This window comes from Oncorhynchus masou, chromosome 10 (assembly GCF_036934945.1).
Source record: "Oncorhynchus masou masou isolate Uvic2021 chromosome 10, UVic_Omas_1.1, whole genome shotgun sequence".
In the NCBI taxonomy this organism is placed as follows: Eukaryota; Metazoa; Chordata; class Actinopteri; order Salmoniformes; family Salmonidae; genus Oncorhynchus; species Oncorhynchus masou.
The window spans coordinates 41388303-41414690 of NC_088221.1; the positions used below are offsets into that span (position 1 = coordinate 41388303).

Below are 26388 nucleotides of genomic sequence, written 5' to 3' on the forward strand. Positions count from 1 at the left end.
ACAGGTCATCCTCCACACCAGGACAGTGTAAAACAGGTCACCCTCCACACCAGGACAGTGTAAAACAGGTCATCCTCCACACCAGGTCAGTGTAAAACAGGTCATCCACACCAGGTCAGTGTAAAACAGGTCATCCACACCAGGACAGTGTAAAACAGGTCATCCACACCAGGACAGTGTAAAACAGGTCATCCACACCAGGACAGTGTAAAACAGGTCATCCTCCACACCAGGACAGTGTAAAACAGGTCACCCTCCACACCAGGACAGTGTAAAACAGGTCATCCACACCAGGTCAGTGTAAAACAGGTCATCCACACCAGGTCAGTGTAAAACAGGTCATCCACACCAGGACAGTGTACAACAGAAGCTCCTTCACACCAGGACAGTGTAAAAACAGGTCATCCACACCAGGACAGTGTAAAACAGAAGCTCCTCCACACCAGGACAGTGTAAAACAGGTCATCCTCCACACCAGGACAGTAAAACAGGTCATCCACACCAGGACAGTGTAAAACAGGTCATCCACACCAGGACAGTGTACAACAGAAGCTCATTCACACCAGGACAGTGTAAAAACAGGTCATCCACACCAGGACAGTGTAAAACAGAAGCTCCTCCACACCAGGACAGTGTAAAACAGAAGCTCATCCACACCAGGACAGTGTAAAACAGAAGCTCATCCACACCAGGACAGTGTAAAACAGGAGCTCCTCCACACCAGGACAGTGTAAAACAGAAGCTCATCCACACCAGGACAGTGTAAAACAGAAGCTCATCCACACCAGGACAGTGTAAAACAGGAGCTCATCCACACCAGGACAGTGTAAAACAGAAGCTCATCCACACCAGGACAGTGTAAAACAGGTCATCCACACCAGGACAGTGTAAAACAGGTCATCCACACCAGGACAGTGTACAACAGAAGGTCCTCCACACCAGGACAGTGTAAAACAGGTCATCCACACCAGGACAGTGTAAAACAGGTCCTCCACACCAGGACAGTGTAAAACAGGTCATCCACACCAGGACAGTGTAAAACAGGTCATCCACACCAGGACAGTGTAAAGCAGAAGCTCCTTCACACCAGGACAGTGTAAAACAGAAGCTCCTTCACACCAGGACAGTGTAAAACAGAAGCTCCTCCACACCAGGACAGTGTAAAACAGAAGCTCCTCCACACCAGGACAGTGTACAACAGAAGCTCCTCCACACCAGGACAGTGTAAAACAGGTCCTCCACACCAGGACAGTGTAAAACAGAAGGTCCTCCACACCAGGACAGTGTAAAATAGGTCCTCCACACCAGGGCAGTGTACAACAGAAGGTCCTCCACACCAGGACAGTGTAAAACAGAAGCTCCTCCACACCAGGACAGTGTAAAACAGGTCATCCACACCAGGACAGTGTAAAACAGGTCCTCCACACCAGGACAGTGTAAAACAGAAGCTCCTCCACACCAGGACAGTGTAAAACAGGTCATCCACACCAGGACAGTGTAAAACAGAAGCTCATCCACACCAGGACAGTGTAAAACAGAAGCTCCTCCACACCAGGACAGTGTAAAACAGGTCATCCACACCAAGACAGTGTAAAACAGGTCATCCACACCAGGACAGTGTAAAACAGGTCATCCACACCAGGACAGTGTAAAACAGGTCATCCACACCAGGACAGTGTAAAACAGGTCCTCCACAACAGGACAGTGTAAAACAGAAGCTCCTCCACACCAGGACAGTGTAAAACAGGTCATCCTCCACACCAGGACAGTGTAAAACAGGTCATCCACACCAGGACAGTGTAAAACAGGTCCTCCACACCAGGACAGTGTAAAACAGAAGCTCCTCCACACCAGGACAGTGTAAAACAGAAGCTCCTCCACACCAGGACAGTGTAAAACAGAAGCTCCTCCACACCAGGACAGTGTACAACAGAAGCTCCTCCACACCAGGACAGTGTACAACAGAAGCTCCTCCACACCAGGACAGTGTAAAACAGGTGCTCCTCCACACCAGGACAGTGTAAAACAGGTCCTCCACACCAGGACAGTGTAAAACAGGTCCTCCACACCAGGACAGTGTAAAACAGGTCCTCCACACCAGGGCAGTGTACAACAGAAGCTCCTCCACACCAGGACAGTGTAAAACAGAAGCTCATCCACACCAGGACAGTGTAAAACAGAAGCTCCTCCACACCAGGACAGTGTAAAACAGGTCCTCCACACCAGGACAGTGTAAAACAGAAGCTCCTCCACACCAGGACAGTGTAAAACAGAAGCTCCTCCACACCAGGACAGTGTAAAACAGAAGCTCCTCCACACCAGGACAGTGTAAAACAGGTCCTCCACACCAGGACAGTGTAAAACAGGTCCTCCACACCAGGACAGTGTAAAACAGAAGCTCCTCCACACCAGGACAGTGTAAAACAGGTCATCCACACCAGGACAGTGTAAAACAGAAGCTCCTCCACACCAGGACAGTGTAAAACAGAAGCTCCTCCACACCAGGACAGTGTACAACAGAAGCTCCTCCACACCAGGACAGTGTAAAACAGAAGCTCCTCCACACCAGGACAGTGTAAAACAGAAGCTCCTCCACACCAGGACAGTGTACAACAGAAGCTCATCCACACCAGGACAGTGTAAAACAGGTCATCCACACCAGGACAGTGTAAAACAGGTCATCCACACCAGGACAGTGTAAAACAGGTCATCCACACCAGGACAGTGTAAAACAGAAGCTCCTCCACACCAGGACAGTGTAAAACAGGTCATCCACACCAGGACAGTGTAAAACAGGTCATCCACACCAGGACAGTGTAAAACAGAAGCTCCTCCACACCAGGACAGTGTAAAACAGAAGCTCCTCCACACCAGGACAGTGTAAAACAGAAGCTCCTCCACACCAGGACAGTGTAAAACAGAAGCTCATCCACACCAGGACAGTGTAAAACAGAAGCTCCTCCACACCAGGACAGTGTAAAACAGAAGCTCATCCACACCAGGACAGTGTAAAACAGAAGCTCCTCCACACCAGGACAGTGTACAACAGGTCATCCACACCAGGACAGTGTAAAACAGGTCCTCCACACCAGGACAGTGTAAAACAGGTCATCCACACCAGGACAGTGTAAAACAGATCATCCACACCAGGACAGTGTACAACAGAAGCTCCTTCACACCAGGACAGTGTAAAAACAGGTCATCCACACCAGGACAGTGTAAAACAGAAGCTCCTCCACACCAGGACAGTGTAAAACAGAAGCTCATCCACACCAGGACAGTGTAAAACAGAAGCTCATCCACACCAGGACAGTGTAAAACAGGAGCTCCTCCACACCAGGACAGTGTAAAACAGAAGCTCATCCACACCAGGACAGTGTAAAACAGAAGCTCATCCACACCAGGACAGTGTAAAACAGGAGCTCATCCACACCAGGACAGTGTAAAACAGAAGCTCCTCCACACCAGGACAGTGTAAAACAGAAGCTCCTCCACACCAGGACAGTGTAAAACAGGTCATCCACACCAGGACAGTGTAAAACAGAAGCTCCTCCACACCAGGACAGTGTAAAACAGAAGCTCCTCCACACCAGGACAGTGTAAAACAGAAGCTCCTCCACACCAGGACAGTGTAAAACAGAAGCTCCTCCACACCAGGACAGTGTAAAACAGAAGCTCATCCACACCAGGACAGTGTAAAACAGAAGCTCATCCACACCAGGACAGTGTAAAACAGAAGCTCCTCCACACCAGGACAGTGTAAAACAGAAGCTCCTCCACACCAGGACAGTGTAAAACAGAAGCTCCTCCACACCAGGACAGTGTACAACAGGTCATCCTCCACACCAGGACAGTGTACAACAGGTCATCCACACCAGGACAGTGTAAAACAGGTCCTCCACACCAGGACAGTGTAAAACAGGTCATCCACACCAGGACAGTGTAAAACAGGTCATCCACACCAGGACAGTGTACAACAGAAGCTCCTTCACACCAGGACAGTGTAAAAACAGGTCATCCACACCAGGACAGTGTAAAACAGAAGCTCCTCCACACCAGGACAGTGTAAAACAGAAGCTCATCCACACCAGGACAGTGTAAAACAGAAGCTCATCCACACCAGGACAGTGTAAAACAGGAGCTCCTCCACACCAGGACAGTGTAAAACAGAAGCTCATCCACACCAGGACAGTGTAAAACAGAAGCTCATCCACACCAGGACAGTGTAAAACAGGAGCTCATCCACACCAGGACAGTGTAAAACAGGTCATCCACACCAGGACAGTGTAAAACAGGTCATCCACACCAGGACAGTGTAAAGCAGAAGCTCCTTCACACCAGGACAGTGTAAAACAGAAGCTCCTTCACACCAGGACAGTGTAAAACAGAAGCTCCTCCACACCAGGACAGTGTAAAACAGAAGCTCCTCCACACCAGGGCAGTGTAAAACAGAAGCTCCTCCACACCAGGACAGTGTAAAACTCCTCCACACCAGGACAGCTCCTCCACACCAGGACAGTGTAAAACAGGTCCTCCACACCAGGACAGTGTAAAACAGAAGCTCCTCCACACCAGGACAGTGTAAAATAGGTCCTCCACACCAGGGCAGTGTACAACAGAAGGTCCTCCACACCAGGACAGTGTAAAACAGAAGCTCCTCCACACCAGGACAGTGTAAAAGAGGTCATCCACACCAGGACAGTGTAAAACAGGTCATCCACACCAGGACAGTGTAAAACAGGTCCTCCACACCAGGACAGTGTAAAACAGAAGCTCCTCCACACCAGGACAGTGTAAAACAGGTCATCCACACCAGGACAGTGTAAAACAGAAGCTCATCCACACCAGGACAGTGTAAAACAGAAGCTCCTCCACACCAGGACAGTGTAAAACAGGTCATCCACACCAGGACAGTGTAAAACAGGTCATCCACACCAGGACAGTGTAAAACAGGTCATCCACGCCAGGACAGTGTAAAACAGGTCCTCCACGCCAGGACAGTGTAAAACAGAAGCTCCTCCACACCAGGACAGTGTAAAACAGAAGCTCCTCCACACCAGGACAGTGTAAAACAGGTCCTCCACACCAGGACAGTGTAAAACAGGTCCTCCACACCAGGGCAGTGTACAACAGAAGCTCCTCCACACCAGGACAGTGTAAAACAGAAGCTCATCCACACCAGGACAGTGTAAAACAGGTCCTCCACACCAGGACAGTGTAAAACAGAAGCTCCTCCACACCAGGACAGTGTGGTCCTCCACACCAGGACAGTGTAAAACAGGTCCTCCACACCAGGACAGTGTAAAACAGGTCCTCCACACCAGGACAGTGTAAAACAGAAGCTCCTCCACACCAGGACAGTGTAAAACAGAAGCTCCTCCACACCAGGACAGTGTACAACAGAAGCTCCTCCACACCAGGACAGTGTACAACAGAAGCTCCTCCACACCAGGACAGTGTAAAACAGAAGCTCCTCCACACCAGGACAGTGTAAAACAGAAGCTCCTCCACACCAGGACAGTGTAAAACAGAAGCTCCTCCACACCAGGACAGTGTAAAACAGAAGCTCCTCCACACCAGGACAGTGTAAAACAGGTCATCCACACCAGGACAGTGTAAAACAGAAGCTCCTCCACACCAGGACAGTGTACAACAGAAGCTCCTCCACACCAGGACAGTGTAAAACAGAAGCTCCTCCACACCAGGACAGTGTAAAACAGAAGCTCCTCCACACCAGGACAGTGTACAACAGAAGCTCATCCACACCAGGACAGTGTAAAACAGGTCATCCACACCAGGACAGTGTAAAACAGGTCATCCACACCAGGACAGTGTAAAACAGAAGCTCCTCCACACCAGGACAGTGTAAAACAGAAGCTCCTCCACACCAGGACAGTGTAAAACAGAAGCTCCTCCACACCAGGACAGTGTAAAACAGGTCATCCACACCAGGACAGTGTAAAACAGGTCATCCACACCAGGACAGTGTAAAACAGAAGCTCCTCCACACCAGGACAGTGTAAAACAGAAGCTCCTCCACACCAGGACAGTGTAAAACAGAAGCTCCTCCACACCAGGACAGTGTAAAACAGAAGCTCATCCACACCAGGACAGTGTAAAACAGAAGCTCCTCCACACCAGGACAGTGTAAAACAGAAGCTCATCCACACCAGGACAGTGTAAAACAGAAGCTCCTCCACACCAGGACAGTGTAAAACAGGTCATCCACACCAGGACAGTGTAAAACAGAAGCTCCTCCACACCAGGACAGTGTAAAACAGGTCATCCACACCAGGACAGTGTAAAACAGAAGCTCCTCCACACCAGGACAGTGTAAAACAGGTCATCCACACCAGGACAGTGTAAAACAGAAGCTCCTCCACACCAGGACAGTGTAAAACAGAAGCTCATCCACACCAAGACAGTGTAAAACAGAAACTCCTCCACACCAGGACAGTGTAAAACAGAAGCTCATCCACACCAGGACAGTGTAAAACAGAAGCTCATCCACACCAGGACAGTGTAAAACAGAAGCTCCTCCACACCAGGACAGTGTAAAACAGAAGCTCCTCCACACCAGGACAGTGTAAAACAGGTCATCCACACCAGGACAGTGTAAAACAGAAGCTCCTCCACACCAGGACAGTGTACAACAGGTCATCCACACCAGGACAGTGTAAAACAGGTCCTCCACACCAGGACAGTGTAAAACAGGTCATCCACACCAGGACAGTGTAAAACAGAAGCTCCTCCACACCAGGACAGTGTACAACAGAAGCTCCTCCACACCAGGACAGTGTAAAACAGGTCATCCACACCAGGACAGTGTAAAACAGGTCCTCCACACCAGGACAGTGTAAAACAGAAGCTCCTCCACACCAGGACAGTGTAAAACAGGTCATCCACACCAGGACAGTGTAAAACAGAAGCTCCTCCACACCAGGACAGTGTAAAACAGAAGCTCCTCCACACCAGGACAGTGTAAAACAGGTCCTCCACACCAGGACAGTGTAAAACAGAAGCTCCTCCACACCAGGACAGTGTAAAACAGGTCATCCACACCAGGACAGTGTAAAACAGAAGCTCCTCCACACCAGGACAGTGTAAAACAGGTCATCCACACCAGGACAGTGTAAAACAGAAGCTCCTCCACACCAGGACAGTGTACAACAGAAGCTCCTCCACACCAGGACAGTGTAAAACAGAAGCTCCTCCACACCAGGACAGTGTAAAACAGGTCCTCCACACCAGGTCAGTGTAAAACAGGTCCTCCACACCAGGACAGTGTACAACAGAAGCTCCTCCACACCAGGACAGTGTAAAACAGGTCCTCCACACCAGGACAGTGTAAAACAGAAGCTCCTCCACACCAGGACAGTGTAAAACAGGTCCTCCACACCAGGACAGTGTAAAACAGAAGCTCCTCCACACCAGGACAGTGTAAAACAGGTCATCCACACCAGGACAGTGTAAAACAGAAGCTCCTCCACACCAGGACAGTGTAAAACAGAAGCTCATCCACACCAGGACAGTGTAAAACAGAAACTCCTCCACACCAGGACAGTGTAAAACAGAAGCTCCTCCACACCAGGACAGTGTAAAACAGAAGCTCCTCCACACCAGGACAGTGTAAAACAGAAGCTCCTCCACACCAGGACAGTGTAAAACAGAAGCTCCTCCACACCAGGACAGTGTAAAACAGGTCATCCACACCAGGACAGTGTAAAACAGAAGCTCCTCCACACCAGGACAGTGTACAACAGGTCATCCACACCAGGACAGTGTAAAACAGGTCCTCCAGTGTAAAACAGGTCATCCACACCAGGACAGTGTAAAACAGGTCATCCACACCAGGACAGTGTAAAACAGAAGCTCCTCCACACCAGGACAGTGTACAACAGAAGCTCCTCCACACCAGGACAGTGTAAAACAGGTCATCCACACCAGGACAGTGTAAAACAGGTCCTCCACACCAGGACAGTGTAAAACAGGTCCTCCACACCAGGACAGTGTAAAACAGAAGCTCCTCCACACCAGGACAGTGTAAAACAGGTCATCCACACCAGGTCAGTGTCCCACACCAGGACAGTGTACAACAGAAGCTCCTCCACACCAGGACAGTGTAAAACAGGTCCTCCACACCAGGACAGTGTAAAACAGAAGCTCCTCCACACCAGGACAGTGTAAAACAGGTCCTCCACACCAGGACAGTGTAAAACAGAAGCTCCTCCACACCAGGACAGTGTAAAACAGGTCCTCCACACCAGGACAGTGTAAAACAGGTCCTCCACACCAGGACAGTGTAAAACAGAAGCTCCTCCACACCAGGACAGTGTAAAACAGAAGCTCCTCCACACCAGGACAGTGTAAAACAGGTCCTCCACACCAGGACAGTGTAAAACAGAAGCTCCTCCACACCAGGACAGTGTAAAACAGGTCCTCCACACCAGGACAGTGTACAACAGAAGGTCCTCCACACCAGGACAGTGTAAAACAGAAGCTCCTCCACACCAGGACAGTGTACAACAGAAGCTCCTCCACACCAGGACAGTGTAAAACAGGTCCTCCACACCAGGACAGTGTAAAACAGAAGCTCCTCCACACCAGGACAGTGTAAAACAGGTCCTCCACACCAGGACAGTGTACAACAGAAGGTCCTCCACACCAGGACAGTGTAAAACAGAAGCTCCTCCACACCAGGACAGTGTACAACAGAAGCTCCTCCACACCAGGACAGTGTAAAACAGAAGCTCCTCCACACCAGGACAGTGTAAAACAGAAGCTCCTCCACACCAGGACAGTGTACAACAGAAGCTCATCCACACCAGGACAGTGTAAAACAGAAGCTCATCCACACCAGGACAGTGTACAAATCGCAAACTGGTGAAGTAGTGGCAGAGGAGATCTCAGACATTCAGGAAGAGTTTGAGACAGAGCTGAGAAATATTGTAGCTGTGATTGCTGGCAATATGGATGTTGCCATCAAGTGCTTTGTGCACATAGTAAATCTAGCAGCACATAACATCTACAATATTACTTTCATTGATAAATGGGCAGCCTGAATCAGAGCAGTGGTCATGTGGTTCAACAGATCCTCGATGTCCAAAACAGTTTTGAAGGAAAAGCAGCAGCTCCTTGGTAAGAAGCCAGTTCAATCTATTAAAGTATTATTTTGAAATTCCCACATTGAACAATTTAATTCAATATTCAAGTGTGTGGTAATTAAATGTATGTTGTTTTTTTGTTGTTGTTGTTGTTTCAGACCTTCCGCAACACTCACTCATCCTTGATGTCAGGACCAGATGGAACTCTATCTAACGATAGAGAGATTCATGGAGCAGTAGGCAGTGATCCAAGCAGCGGCCTTGGATCCACGCCTGAGAAAAGCAACGACCAAGGACAACCTGGACCGTCTGAAGGACGAGGACTTCCATAAGACTGAGGAGTTGGTCCAGCTCATGAGAATCCTCTATACATCCACACTGTGTGTGTCATGTGAAAAGAATGCAACCTGTGGACAGATCAAACCCATCCTCCACAAACTGGAAGAGCACTTCACTGTGAAGCATGAAGATACAACGTTAGTGACAACCATCAAAGAGAAGGTCTGGGAGAACCTCTCCGAGCACCATCAGGATGAGGACATTCAAGACTTCCTGCATGAGGACACAGCAATGGACCCCAGATTTAAAGAGAGGCTGGTGAGTTACGCCACCTGGGACAGGCTGAGGAAGGCAACTGTTGAGGCCAATGTGACAGGAGCAACACCAGGGCTGTCAGAGGAGCCGGAGCAGACAGACACAGAGCACCAGCAACAGGAGGAGTCTGAATGAGAAGGAGAGGAAATGGAGGAGACAGTCCCTCCATTGTACAAAACAAGGATATCCCTGGAGGAGCTGTTCTCAGAGGAGGAGAGGAAGTTGAGGTTGACGATCCAACAGGACACCTCGTCCCTCACCCTTAGTGAGTGTGTTGACATAGAGGTGGGGCTCTACAAAGGCCTGCCTCCCATCTCCATGGCTGAAGATCCTGTGTAGTGGTGGTGGGAGAAGAGATACTCTGCCCCTCCTCACAAACATTACAACAAGCTACCTCTGAGCTCAAGCCTCCTCCACCCCTAGCGAGAGGGTATTTTCGACTGCAGGGAACACAATAAGCCAGGGGAGGTCCCGACTTCTGCCAGAGAAGGCAAATATGTTGATCTTTCTCCAGAACTGCTAAGAAGTGCGAGTCCTTTTGCAACCTACCACTGTCTTATCTTCTGCAGCCTACCTGCAGGCCCCACCCGTGTTGTTCTATACCACTGTATAGTCCTTCTGCAGCCTACCTGCAGGCCCCACCCGTGTTGCTCTATACCACTGTCTTATCTTCTGCAGCCTACCTGCAGGCCCCACCTGTGTTGCTCTATACCACTGTCTTATCTTCTGCAGCCTACCTGCAGGCCCCACCCGTGTTGTTCTATACCACTGTATAGTCCTTCTGCAGCCTACCTGCAGGCCCCACCCGTGTTGCTCTATACCACTGTCTTATCTTCTGCAGCCTACCTGCAGGCCCCACCCGTGTTGCTCTATACCACTGTATAGTCCTTCTGCAGCCTACCTGCAGGCCCCACCCGTGTTGTTCTATACCACTGTCTTATCTTCTGCAGCCTACCTGCAGGCCCCACCCGTGTTGCTCTATACCACTGTCTTATCTTCTGCAGCCTACCTGCAGGCCCCACCCGTGTTGCTCTATACCACTGTATAGTCCTTCTGCAGCCTACCTGCAGGCCCCACCCGTGTTGCTCTATACCACTGTATAGTCCTTCTGCAGCCTACCTGCAGGCCCCACCCGTGTTGCTCTATACCACTGTCTTATCTTTTGCAGGAAAATATTGTTTTAATTTGCTTTGGATTTCCATCACCACAACATTAGAGTCTGTAATCAGCGATTTGTTCAAAAACATTGCTGTTTCTTTGATATATTTTACATTTCAGAAAATAAAGCAAATGTTAATTATGATCTTAAATTTGTTTTGTTTTTTTCTCTCATAACCCCCCCCCACACAAAAAAAAAAGAAAAACAGTAGGAATACCGTTAAAGTACCGGATCGATAAGCAGCATCAGTAAGAGTAGTAATACCGTTCAAATCTTAACGATACCCATCCCTACTCTGAACACTGATTTTTTGGCACCCAGTGTGTGTGTGTGTGTGTGTGTGTGTGTGTGTGTGTGTAGAGCTAGAAAGACGTGCCTGTGAGCGAGTATATACTTGAATGGACAGCCCTTAGGGAAGCTACTATGTGAAAAAGAATGTCAGGCATTTCACAGTGAGGAGAGCTAGGGCTGTAGCCCTGGCCTCAACCCCCACCACCCTGCAGAGGACGGAAGGAGCGGGATGGGGGACATTTCCATTTTAGATTTGCAACATGTTGTGGTGTTACAGTCCTGGGTATCTTATAGGAGAAAGATAGCCCTGAAAGATCTACCACCCAAAGAGGACAGTGTTGAACAATAGGGCTGCAGTAAATCCAACAGATTCCAATAGCTATTCTGGGACATGGCCATGTAGTGCTTTCGACATGGTTAAGAGTAACAGCCCATGACAATGGATCAGGAGGAGCATACAGTGCTTTCAGAAAGTAATCACACACCTTTTGACACATTCTGTTGTGTTACAAAGTGGGATTAAACTAGATTGCATGTTGTTGTGTTACAAAGTGGGATTAAACTAGATTTCCATGTTGTTGTGTTACAAAGTGGGATTAAACTAGATTGCATGTTGTTGTGTTACAAAGTGGGATTAAACTAGATTGCATGTTGTTGTGTTACAAAGTGGGATTAAACTAGATTGCATGTTGTGTTACAAAGTGGGAATAAACTCGATTGCATGTTGTTGTGTTACAAAGTAGGATTCAACTAGATTTCCATGTTTTTGTGTTACAAAGTAGGATTAAACTAGATTGCATGTTGTTGTGTTACAAAGTGGGATTAAACTCGATTGCATGTTGTTGTGTTACAAAGTAGGATTAAACTAGATTTCCATGTTGTTGTGTTACAAAGTAGGATTAAACTAGATTTCATGTTGTTGTGTTACAAAGTAGGATAAAACTAGATTTCATGTTGTTGTGTAACAAAGTAGGATTAAACGAGATTTGTCATGTTTTGTCAACAATCAACAACCAAATAAAATCAAACAATCAAATAACCCTTTGCAGCGATTACAGCAGTGAGTCTTCCTGGGTAAATCTAAGAGCTTTGCACACCTGGATTGTACAATAACAGCATTACACTGTGTATTCAGGACAAAGTTCATTTGCCACATTTCTTTGCAGTATTACTTTAGTTCCTTATTGCAAACAGGATGCATGTTTGTATATTTTTATTCTGTAAAGGCTTACTTCTTTTCACTCTATCAATTACAGTAGTATTGTGGAGTAGCTACAATGTAGTTGATTCATCCTCAGGTTGTCCTATCACAGCCATTAAACTCTGTTTTAAAGTCACCATTGGCCTCATAGTGAAATCCCTGAGTGGTTTCCTTCCTCTCTGGCAAAAATGTTTAGTGACTGGGTGATACACCATCCAAAGTGTAATTAATAACTTCACCATGCTCAAAAGGATATTCAATGTCTGTTTATTTATTTTTTACTCATCTACCAATAGGTGCCCTTCTTTGCGAGGCATAGGAAAACCTCTCTGGTCTTTGTAGTTGCATCTGTGTTTGAAATGTACTGCTCAACTGAAGAACCTTACAGATAATTGTATGGGGTACAGAGATGAGGGACTCATAACAAATCACATTAAACACTGATATTGCACACAGAGTGAGTGCATGCAACTTATTATGCGACTAGTTAAGCAAATTTGTACTCGTATTATACTCGTATTTGCCATAACTAAGGGGTTGAATATTTATTGACTCAAAACCAGGGCTGTGGAGGTCACGAAATTGTCAGCCGGTGATTGTCAAGCAAATAACTGTCGGTCTCATGGTAATTTACCGTTAATTAACATACACACATTTAGCATCTCATGGCTTCCACACATATACTTTTTAAAATGGCGTATTCTGTTGTGATACTTACATTAACTTTGAAGGCTTGGACAGTGTTGTCCAAGAGAAGAATGTTGCAGCCAACCTCAGTGTGCTGCCTGTCGCGTGCCAGCTCTGACGCCCGGACATTGTAAGATCTGCCAGCAGGCAACTGGAAGCGTGTGGTCATTACGGTCCAACCAGGGTCTGCAACACAGAAAGGAAGCTGACCGTAACAACCTGGCCAATGACAGATCTCTGTAGAGATGATGTGTCAAATCAAGTCGGTCTGGCAACGCTCATACAGAATAACGGTTCTGATATGTATTCTTCTGGAAATAACATGTACAGGAGTTAAAAGGCCCATTGCAGTCCAAAACATGATTTATATGTATTTCTACACTGAGGTGGGAATAACACAAGGCAGTAAATTAGTTAAAAGACCAATGCGAGAGAAAATGCCAAAACACTCTGCCAATAGCAGCTAGTTTTCAGGTTTCCCCTCCCAACTCAGGACACTTCCGGACACTCCTAGCAAAATTCATGCAATAAACATTTTCTTTGCAAAGAAAGCTATTTTTATTTTGGCCTTTTTAAGTGAAAACAATCACAGTAAAGTACTTATATTGCTACCCAGAAATGATTTGATTTTGAGATAAAAACGGCATCATTGGACCTTTTTAAAAGGGCAGAAAGCTGTAGGTCAGAATCAAATCAAATGTTATGTCACATGCTCCGAATACAACAGGTGAAATACAACTTTACAGTGAAATGCTGACTCACAAGCCCTTAACCAACAATGCAGTTATAAGAAAATATGGGCCAATGTGCCGCCCTATGGGACTCCCAATCATGGCCAGATGTGATACAGCCTGGAGTTGAACCAGGGCCTGTAGTAATGCCTCTTGCACTGAGATGCAGTGCCTTAGACCACTGCGCCACTCGGGAATCAAATTAACATGTGTATCTTGTTAAAAGTTCATTTCTGGAATTTCTTTCCTTCTTACTGCATTTGAGCCAATCAGTTGTGTTGTGACAAGGTAATGGTGGTATACAGAAGAGAGCCCTATTTGGTACAAGAGCAAGTCCATATTATGGCAAGAACAGCTCAGATAAGCAAAGAGAAACGACAGTCCATTACTTTAAGACATGAAGGTCAGTCAATCCAGGAACACTTCCAACATTTCAAGAACTTTGAAAGTTTCTTCAAGTGCAGTCACAAAAACTATCAAGCGCTATGATGAAACTGGCTCCCATGAGGACCGGCACAGGAAAGGAAGACCCAGAGTTACCTCTGCTGCAGAGGATAAGTTCATTTGAACACTGCAGCCCAAATAAATACCTCAAGCTCAAGTAACAGACATCTCAACATCAACTGTTCAGAGGAGACTGCGTGAATCAGGCATTCATGGTAGAATTGCTGCAAAGAAACCACTACTAAAGGGACACCAATAGAAAGAGACTTTCTTGGGACAAGAAACACGAGCAATGGAAATTAGACCATTGGAAATCTGTCCTTATTGGTACCTACCGCCATGTCTTTGTGAGACGCAGAGTAGGTGAACAGATGATCTCCACATGTGTGGTTCCCACCGTGAAGCATGGAGGAGGTGGTGTGATGGTGCTTTGCTGGTGACATTGATTTATTTAGAATTCAAGGCACACTTAACCAGCATGGCTACCACAGCATCCTGTAGCGATACGCCATCCAATCTGGTTTGCGCTTAGTGGGACTATCATTTGTTTTTCAACAGGACAATGACCTAAAGCACCTCCAGGCTGTGTAAGGGCTATTTCACCAAGAAGGAGAGTGATGGAGTGCTGCATCAGATGACCTGGCCTCCACAATCACCCGACCTCAACCCAATTGAGATGGTTTGGGATGAGTTGGACCACAGAGTGAAGGAAAATCAGCCAACAAGTGCACAGCATATGTGGGAACTCTTTTAAGACTGTTGGAAAGCATTCCAGGTGAAGCAGGTTGAGAGAATGCCAAGAGCGTGCAAAGCTGTCATCAAGGCAAAGGGTGGCTATTTGAAGAATCTCAAATATAAAATACATTTTGCTTACTACATGATTCCATGTGTGTTATTTTATAGTTTTGATATCTTCACTACTATTCTACAATGTAGAAAATAGTAAAAAATTAAGAAAAACCCCTTGAATAAGTAGGTGTGTCCAAACTGTTGACTGGTACTGTATGTTCGCTTGCACTTGTTAATATTTATCTAGAATCCGCTAGTAATTGGCTAGCGTTTGTTAACATTATTTACATGTGTTATTATCTTTGGAAAGAAATAACGCCCTGTGTGTGCACTGCCGGTGACACGTATACCCCGGTACGGTACAGGAGCGGTAATTACATCTGGATAACGGCCAACCCAACTATACAGTACTATTGACATCAGCACTCAGCTTACAAACTTGCACATCCAGAAGGGGCAACAAGTGCTCCATCTGACAAGAATGAAAATTAATGGGGAGTACAGACAAACCTACATGCTGACTGGGGAGAAGATAATTCCATGTTAACTCCCTGATTGAATCCACTCACACACACACACACACACGTTGGTAAAGCCCTGTCTTCACAGCGTCACCCCTCTAGGGATCGGCTATATTACCTAAGCTATGGAGGTCACGCCCCTTCAGTTTAAACCTGATGGATCCATATGGAAGGCTTTCTGTGCCTTTTTGAAGAGTTATCACAAAACATCACAGGCCTCGCCAATGAAGAACGGCAGAAGATGGCCTGTGTATGCAGAAGTGCTGAGTTGAACAGAGACATAGCAGGGGACCCCAGGGACTAATTCCAGCGTGCTGTGCAGTCACAGCAGTACTTATTCCATGAACACACACAGCCTTCTACCCTGCTGTACTTAGTCATTCTGGTAATGTAAACTCTCACACAAAGAGGTACAAGTAAACCAACTTGCCCATATTAAGAGCACATTGTCCATTCGTCCTACTACTCTGAGGTGTCTTTAGCCTGTCATGTGTACAATTCTCAGAACCTCCATAAGTACACGAGACCGGCTACAGTACGTGGAAAAGGATTAGTGACTTAAGGCCTTGGGGATGACATATTACGGCTCACGAGTCACGCATATTGAATGGAATGAGCAGCATGTGATATGATACATATTGAATGGAATGAGCAGCATGTGATATGATACATATTGAATGGAATGAGCAGCATGTGATATGATACATATTGAAATGAGAGCATGTGATATGATACATATTGAATGGAATGAGCAGCATGTGATATGATACATATTGAATGGAATGAGCAGCATGTGATATGATACATATTGAATGGAATGAGCAGCATGTGATATGATACATATTGAATGGAATGAGCAGCATGTGATATGATAATGAGCATATTGAATGAATGGAATGAGCAGCATGTGATATGATACATATTGAATGGAATGAGCAGCATGTGATATGATACATATTGAATGGAATGAGCAGCATGTGATATGATACATATTGAATGGAATGAGCAGCATGTGATATGATACATATTGAATGGAATGAGCAGCATGTGATATGATACATATTGAATGGAATGAGCAGCATGTGATATGATACATATTGAATGGAATGAGCAGCATGTGATATGATACATATTGAATGGAATGAGCAGCATGTGATATGATACATATTGAATGGAATGAGCAACATGTGATATGATACATATTGAATGGAATGAGCAACATGTGATATGATACATATTGAATGGAATGAGCAACATGTGATATGATACATATTGTATGGCATGAGCAGCATGTGATATGATACATATTGTATGGAAAGAGCAGTATGCGATACATACAGTGCCTTGCGAAAGTATTCGGCCCCCTTGAACTTTGCGACCTTTTGCCACATATTAGGCTTCAAACATAAAGATATAAAACTGTATTTTTTTGTGAAGAATCAACAACAAGTGGGACACAATCATGAAGTGGAACGACATTTATTGGATATTTCAAACTTTTTTAACAAATCAAAAACTGAAAAATTGGGCGTGCAAAATTATTCAGCCCCCTTAAGTTAATACTTTGTAGCGCCACCTTTTGCTGCGATAACAGCTGTAAGTCGCTTGGGGTATGTCTATCAGTTTTGCACATCGAGAGACTGACATTTTTTCCCATTCCTCCTTGCAAAACAGCTCGAGCTCAGTGAGGTTGGATGGAGAGCATTTGTGAACAGCAGTTTTCAGTTCTTTCCACAGATTCTCGATTGGATTCAGGTCTGGACTTTGACTTGGCCATTCTAACATCTGGATATGTTTATTTTTGAACCATTCCATTGTAGATTTTGCTTTATGTTTTGGATCATTGTCTTGTTGGAAGACAAATCTCCATCCCAGTCTCGTGTATTTTGCAGACTCCATCAGGTTTTCTTCCAGAATGGTCCTGTATTTGGCTCCATCCATCTTCCCATCAATTTTAACCATCTTCCCTGTCCCTGCTGAAGAAAAGCAGGCCCAAACCATGATGCTGCCACCACCATGTTCGACAGTGGGGATGGTGTGTTCATTGTGATGAGCTGTGTTGCTTTTACGCCAAACATAACATTTTGCATTGTTGCCAAAAAGTTCAATTTTGGTTTCATCTGACCAGAGCACCTTCTTCCACATGTTTGGTGTGTCTCCTAGGTGGCTTGTGGCAAACTTTAAATGACACTTTTTATGGATATCTTTAAGAAATGGCTTTCTTCTTGCCACTTCCATAAAGGCCAGATTTGTGCAATATACGACTGATTGTTGTCCTATGGACAGAGTCTCCCACCTCAGCTGTAGATCTCTGCAGTTTATCCAGAGTGATCATGGGCCTTTTGGCTGAATCTCTGATCAGTCTTCTCCTTGTATGAGCTGAAAGTTTAGAGGGACGGCCAGGTCTTGGTAGATTTGCAGTGGTCTGATACTCCTTCCATTTCAATATTATCGCTTGCACAGTGCTCCTTGGGATGTTTAAAGCTTGGGAAATCTTTTTGTATCCAAATCCGGCTTTAAACTTCTTCACAACAGTATCTCGGACCTGCCTGGTGTGTTCCTTGTTCTTCATGATGCTCTCTGCGCTTTTAACGGACCCCTGAGACTATCACAGTGCAGGTGCATTTATACGGAGACTTGATTACACACAGGTGGATTGTATTTATCATCATCATTAGTCATTTAGGTCACGCTTTGTAACACCCGCCCGCTTAACTCAGAAGTCAGCCAGAGCAATGTGTCAGAGGAAACCTTGTTCACCTGACAACCGGGGTCAGCTTGCAGGCGCCCTGCCCGCCAAAAGGAGTCGCTAGATCGCAATGAGACAAGTAAAGCCCCCCGGCCAAACCCTCCCCTAACCCGGAGGAGGCTGGGACAATTGTGCACCACCCTATGGGACTCCCGATCACAGCCAGTTGTGATACAGCCCAGGATCGAACCCGGGTCTGTAGTGACACCTCTAGCACTGCAATGCAGTGTCTTAGACCGCTTCGCCACTCGGGAGGCCCAAATGGTTTAATTTATAAATCTAAAGCTGTGTGTGTACTATGATGCTGTTCACTGATGCACAACATGTGAGGCGCCACAGCTGAGGCTTGTCTTCTCCCATCCCAATGAGAGGAGGACAAAGCAACGCCCAGTGACTTGGCACTCCGTCAGGCAACAGGAGGCAGGCCGCTCAGGCCTCTGCTCCTCTCCTCTCCCTCCCTTACTCCAGTAAGCAAAGCTTCCAAACACTGCGCCTGGGCTCCCGTGTGTGTGTAGCAGGCCTCTTGACCCCCCCCCCCAGTGCTTCCCTCACCGGTAGGCTCCTCCAGTGCACTCGGCTTATTACAAACACAGCCCAGCAGCCTTTCTGTCTCCCATCCTCCCCCCTACGTACCAGTCCTTCCCCCTCTGCCCCTCTACTATCAACAGGATATTAGAAAAGCCCAGAAGAATCTCAGGAGATCTCTTTCCTGCTCCAGCAAGGTGCTGTAGTGCAGTTTACACTGGCCACAGAGAAACAGGTGATCAAATGCAGATTTAGAGATGAGAGCGTCTTCATCTTCGTGGGAGCTGATAGGGAAATACGGCTGGTGAGCGCTGCCAACAGAGCCCTGCATATTTATTTTTTTAAGTGAAGTAGCTAGCTTTCACGAGGCACCTACTTGGCAAAGCACAGCGATCAGAAGCAGTGAGTCAATCATCAGACAGCAGCTACAGTAGAAAAGGAGGAGTCACTATGGGGAATCCCCACTGAGATCCACCCAGGTCGACAGCTAGCGTGTGACAACTCAGGCACAACAATACAACTAAGAACAGAGAGGCTTGTTTAAGGAAACAAAAACAGGAGATGACGGTTCATAGCTCAATCAGTAGAAGAAAAAGCAACACTACAGGTTTGCTGTACTAGTATCTAGGACAGCACATATAAATGGACAGAACACACAGAAGAGGGGAAAAAGAATGCTTATTTTTTTTTTTAAGAGGGTGTGTTTAGGGGTTATGGATAGCTCAAACAACTCTGTACCGATACCCCCTGTATATTGCCCAACTATTGTTGTTTACCGCTGCTCTTTAATTATTTGTTATTCTTATCTTTTACCTATTTTTAACCTACTGCATTGTTGGTTAAGGGCTTGTGAGTCAGCATTTCACGGTAAGGTTGTATTTCAACGGTTGTATTCGGAGCATGTGACAAATAACATTTGATTTGATTCTGACCTACAGCTTTCTGCCCTTTTAAAAAAGGTCCAATGATGCCGTTTTTATCTCAAAATCAAATCATTTCTGGGTAGCAATGTAAGTACTTTACTGTACTTGAACGGAAGTCCTTTATTGTTTTCAATTAAAAAGGCCAAAATAAAAATAGCTTCTTTGCAAAGAAAATGTTTATTGCATGAATTTTGCTAGGAGTGTCTGGAAGTGTCCTGAGTTGGGAGGGGAAACCTGAAAACTAGCTGCTATTGGCAGAGTGTTTTGGCATTTTCTCTCGTATTGGTCTTTTAACTAATTTACTGCCTTGTGTTATTCCCACCTCAGTATAGAAATTCATATAAATCATGTTTTGGACTGCAATGGGCCTTTTAACTCCTGTACATGTTATTTCCAGAAGAATACATATCAGAACCGTTATTCTGTATGAGCGTTGCCAGACCGACTTGATTTGACACATCATCTCTACAGCGACCATGCCGTGTCTGTAGGGCAGCAATGCCTCCGTCTCTGTAAAGACACCTCCATGTCCTAACTCTACCCCAAACCTTCCTGGACTACGCTGACACACTCTTCCCCTGGCTGCAAATCCAATGAAGGATCACTGACTGATGTCTCTCACACAATGTCTGTCCAATACATATGTTAGGCTTATTCTGTAGGCTGATGTAAGCACCATTCAACACCAGCTGCACCAAAAATTGGAGAGATCACCGTTACACTTCATTTAATTTGAGCAAAGAGATGGGTTAGATAAAGACTGAGCATACAAGCTGAAGAATGTGGTGAAAAATGACAAACTCCAAGTTGCAATTTGTTTCCTGCTCATTGTGTTTGAGGACGTTCGCTGTTGCACTATTGACCTTGAACATTTTGAACGGCCATCATCACATATCATATTGAACGGAAACAAAAAATATCCCATTGGCGTCTACTGAAGACCTGTCTAAAATGTTTCATTAATCTATGAGAATAAGGTCAGTGAAGAGACAATGACAGATCATAAAGCTACAATAAATCAATTTGTTATTTATAGCACTAGTCAAACTTTTGGACACCTACCCATTCAAGGGTTTTTCTTTATTTTTACTATTTTCCATATTGTAGAATAATAGTGAAGACATCAAAACTATTAAATAACACACATGGAATCATGTAGTAAACAAACAAAAAAGTGTTAAACAAATCAAAATACATTTTAAAATGTGAGATTTGCATTTTCTTCAAACTTCATGAGGTAGTCACCTGGAATGCATTTCAACTAACAGGTGTGCCTTGTTAAAAATTCATTTGTGGGATTTCTTTATTTCTTAATGCATTTCAGCCAATCAGTTGTGTTGTGACAAGGTAAGGGTGGTATTCAGAAGAGAGCCCTATTTGGTAAAAGACCAAGTCCTTATTGTTGCAAGAGCAACTCAATCAATCAGTACTCTAAGACATGGTCAGTCAATCCAACATTTCAAGAACTTCTCTTCATGTGCAGTCTAAAAAACAATCAAGCACTATGATGAAAATGTCTCTCATGTGGACCACCACAGGAAAGGAAGACCCAGAGTTACCTCTGCTGCAGAGGATAAGTTCATTAGAGTTACCAGACTCAGAAATTGCAGCCCAAATAAATATTTCAGAGTTCAAGTAACAGACACATCTCAACATCAACTGTTCAGAGGAGACTGTGTGAATCAGTCCTTCATGGTTGAATTGCTGCAAAGAAACCACTACTAAAGGACACCAATAAGAAAAATAGACTTGCTTGGGCCAAAAAACACAAGCAATGGACATTAGACCTGGTAGAAATCTGTCCGTTGGTTGGAAGATTTTTGGTGAGACTGCCTTTGTGAGACACGCATGTGTGGTTCCTACCGCTGAAGCATGGAGGTGGTGGCGTGATGGTGCTTTGCGGGTGACACTGTCTGTGATTTATTTAGAATTCAAGGCACACTTAACCAGCATGGCTACCACAGCATTCTGCAGCGATATGTCATCCCACCTGGTTTGCGCTTAGTGGGACTATAATTTGTTTTTCAACAAGACAATGACCAATGTGTTATTTCATAGTTTGATGTCTTCACTATTGTTCTACAATATCGAAAATATTACAAATAAAGAAAAACTCTTGAATGAGTAGGTATGTCCAAACTTTTGACTGGTATTGTAAATCAAAATCAAATTTAAAAAAATGTGCATCCCTCGTTCGTGAGCATTTCTCGTTTGCTAAAATAATCCAGCCATCTGATAGGTGTGGCATATAAAGAAGCTGATTAAACAGCATGATCATTACACAGGTGCACCTTGTCCTGGGGACAATTAAAGGAGTCACTACAGATCCGTGTTCATTGTGGTGCCATTCATCCTCAGCCATCACCTCATGCTTCACCATGATAACGCAAGGTCAGCCCCACGTCACAAGGACCTGTACACAATTCCTGGAACCTGAAAATGTCCCAGTTCTTCCATGGCCTGCATACTGACTAGACATTCCACCCATTTAGCATATTTGGGATGCTCTGGATTGATGTTTACGACAGCGTGTTCCAGTACCGGACAATATCCAGCAACTTCGCATAGAAGAAGAGTGCGACAACATTCTCCAGACCATAGTCGACAGCCTGTTCAACTTCATGTGAAGGAGATGTATCGCACTGCATAAGGCAAAATGGTGGTCACACCGGATACTGACTGGTTTTCTGATCCACTCCCCTACCTTTTTTTATGGTATCTGTGGCCAAAATGCATATCTGTATTCCCAGTCATGTGAAATCCATAGATTAGGGCCTAATGAACTTATTTCAATTGACTGATTTCCTTATATGAACTGTAACTCGGTAACATCTTTGTTCGGGTCAGGGTACTGGGTGGAGGCCAGCTAGTGGAGACTATTTAACAGTCTGATGGCTCCCAGAGAGCAAGTACTATTTGTCCCGGACAGCCATCATCTCAGACCCTCAAAAAATATATACATTTCATACAATCCCATAAATAGCACTTTTTTGAGTTGTGTTATGCTCTCCCAGTCTCCCATCTCTCTTCCATCCCCTCCTTTCCCCCTTCTCTTTTCCTGCTCCTACTGTGGCGAAATGTTTTGTGTGTATGCCCTTTTCTCTTTCAGCCTCCACTCTGCCTGTCACTCCCGAGCAAGACCATTATGCAAATTGCAATAATCAACTCCTTGGAGAAACCATTCATTCTCTCAAGGCCATTCATAGCTGAGTGGCCAGCGGCCCACAGGGGGTGGAGGCTGGGGGATAGTGTTGGAGGGGGGGGTGCAGTTTACAACCGTGGGTTTCACACAAGAGAGAGTTTCAGTCCTTTCCTAGAACATCAAGTTTAACGTATTCTGAGCACACAAACAGTGCTGAAAGGTCAGCTAGATGAGACGAGCAGAGCGGCGGCCATAGACGTGGTAAAGGAATCACCAGAACAACAGATTGAATGTGCACCAACAAATCTGATCAAAAAAAGGGGATGATGTATTGTAACAGGTCCACAATGTGGTTACTTAAGTCCGATGTGGATAAATGTGGATGTTTTAGCTGCATAACATGTAGAACTTGTCCCCTTTCAGGTTTAGAAGTAGTGACTGCTAAATGCTAACTCCCGTTCGTATAAGATGGTTAGCATAGCTAGCATACAGAAATCGGTGGTGGTATTCAACGTCATATTGAACTGTAATGCAGTTTATTGGTAACGATGACATGAACATGTATTGGGGTTGACATTCATACAAGCTTTACACTGATTTTTACCTCAACCTAGTGTGAAATACACATTAACAATAGCCTAAATGTAGGGTAATTTAGCTCGTTGGCAATAAGGAGACTGTTTCTTTCCCCCATGAGTTTTCATGGTATTTCCATTAGTGATGCACCGATATGACATTTTTCGCCGATACCGATATCCAATATTTTCCTTTCCAAAAAAACCTATATCGATAACCAATATTTTAGCTGCGTTTTAAGCATCCTAGTACAGTTAAATAGTTACACACGGACGCAGCGGTCTAAGGCACTGCATCTCAGTGCAAGAGGTGTCACTACAGTCCCTGGTTCGAATCCAGGCTGTATCACATCTGGCTGTGATGAAAACATAATCAAAACCTATTTCTTTCACTTACTTTTTGGTTGTAGTAATTACACTATCTCTTGCATTTCATATGTCCCAACGATTCATCAATACGTATGCTATGATGCTTGTAAAGTTGACGAGCGCACCTACAGTGCTGGTCATTAAAAAAAAAGCTAGCAAGTTCATGGATGCAGACAATGTTCTTCCTCAAAAACATAACAAAACTACATAATTTAGGTATCATCTAAAATAACCCTAATTTATAAGACAGTTCTTAGTTGATTAATGGTGGTCAGACCCATCTATGGGAAGCTTGCTACAATAGTGGACTTTGCGGTTAGCCTTCAAAATAAAGCTATAGCATAATTCCATTATTTGCATTTTTTATTTTATCTTTATTTAACTAGGCAAGTCAGATTTTTTACCTTGTCAGCTCGGGGATTCGATCTTGCTACCTTTTGGTTACTAGTCCAATGCTCTAACCACTAGGCTACCTGCCGCCCCAATGACATACTTTTTTTTTAGGCAAACTGCAAATTCCACTATTGTGCCTAATCCTTATTGTGGCTAGCTTCACAACACATAACCAGGTCCGGTCGAGCCTCACTAGCCAGATGAAGCTAGCTGGCTTCTTATAACGTTAGCTTTGGGCAACACGGTTAAATAGCTGGCAAGCTATTTATTTTCATGAACTGAAGTTCAATTTCAATAGGTGAACAACAAGCGACAACCTAGCTAATACTTATTCACAAGGATTCTTAAATCATTGCTAAGAATAATGAAAATGACTGCAGTTTCAACTGGTCATTGTTTTCAGGCTGGTTGTATTGGCGCTAGCTAGGTACCAAGCTTAAGCTAGCTAGGTACCAAGCTAAAGCTAGCTAACACAGAAGTTGCGGTCAAACAAATGATGCTTTATTACCAACGCAGTATTGTAAACATTGTTTGTGGCCGGTGTTTACTTGTTTGCAAACTTTTTTGTTCAGCTTTGACAGTGCTACTGTATCTTTTTTGACACGCAAAAGACCCAAATGGTGTTCAATGGTATGTTTGTCGTGAAGCTAATAGCAGTGACGCCATTACTGTGTAACTCCGGTAGGGCAACATCTGAAAAGTAGCGTACTTGGTAGTGTGCCCTGGTGCTCGACCAGTCGGTGAAAGGCAACATCACCCACGACAGAGAACGGTTGATTGACAAGGGCAATGAATTCCATTATATTGGTTTTAATGGATTTTGCCTTCGAGTTATCTCGCTGAAATTTTCTTACTCTTTCAAATGACTGCTCGACTTGTTGACTGCTCGATCCACACAGCAGACATTGTGGGCTAGGTTAACCTCTTACACTTATGGTGGCGCTATTTCATTTTTGGAAGAAAAACGTTCCCGTTTTAAACAAGATATTTTGTCACAAAAAGATGCTCGACTATGCATATAATTGCTACTGTTCGAAAGAAAACACTCTGACGTGTCCAGAAATACAAATATCTTCTCTGTGCGTGCCCTTTAACGAGCTTCAGGCAAAACCAAGATGACTTGGCATCCAGGAAATGACAAGGATTTTTGAGGCTCTGTCTTTCATGATCTCCTTATATGGCTGTGAACGCAAGAGGAATTCTGCCCTTTCTGTCGTTTCCCCAAGGTGTCTGCAGCATTGTGACGTATTTGTAGGCAGATCGTTGGAAGATTGACCATAAGAGACCACATTTACCACGTGTCCGCCCGGTGTCCTGCGCCGATGGTTCACCTGCCAGTATTTTTCCATGGGGCACAGAGAGAAAGCAAGCTTCCACGTGCATGTCAATGAAGAGATATGTGAAAAAACACCTTGAGGATGATTCCAAACAACGTTTGCCATGTTTTACAGCATCGATATTATGTAGTTAATCCGGAAAAAGTTTCACGTTGTAGGTGACTGCATTTTCGGTTCGTTTCGGTAGCCAGGCGCAATGTAGAAAACGGAACGATTTCTCCTACACACAGACGCTTTCAGGAAACACTGCGCATTTGGTATGTGGCTGGGAGTCTCCTCATTGAAAACATCATCTTCAAAGGTAAATGATTTTATTTATTTGGTTATCTGGCTTTTGTGAAAATGTTGCGTGCTACATGCTACACAAAATGCTATGCTGTTTGCATACTCTTACACAAATTAGTCAATTTCTATGGTTCAAAAGCATATTTTGAAAATCTGAGATGACAGTGTTGTTAAGAAAAGGCTAAGCTTGAGAGCAAACGCATTATTTTAATTTTATTTGCGATTTTCAGAAATCGTTAACGTTGCGTTATGCTAATGAGCCTGAGGCTTAGTCACAAACGCGGATCCGGGTTGGGGAGTTTCAAGAAGTTAAGAATGCTGTGTTGCACGTGTAGATCAAATACCAATACCAATGTTGGAAATTTTTGCTAATAATCATCCGATTCAGATATGTTCACCAATATATTGTGCATCCCTAATTTCCATTGTTTTGGTCGAATTCGATTGACCTCTTTACAGCATCTATAGGGTTGGGCTGGCCTTGTGTGTCGCACCTCTCGACGTTAAGTATTATGATGTCTGTGCCCCCAGAAGGCTCATGACATGACGACTCTCGGCTCTGTCACAAC

General features: G+C 44.9%; 1 protein-coding gene across 2 annotated transcripts in view; it reads right to left on the bottom strand.

Moving 5' to 3' along the window:
* The window catches only part of LOC135547638 (tyrosine-protein phosphatase non-receptor type 4-like), a 114086-nt gene that overhangs the window by 67621 nt on the left and 20077 nt on the right, over positions 1–26388 (bottom strand). For both annotated transcript variants that reach the window (XM_064976817.1, XM_064976816.1), the window contains exon 2: positions 13068–13222. In XM_064976817.1, the coding sequence (XP_064832889.1) occupies positions 13068–13205 (138 nt within the window). In that variant the 5' untranslated portion in view covers positions 13206–13222. The remainder of the gene's footprint in view (positions 1–13067; positions 13223–26388) is intronic.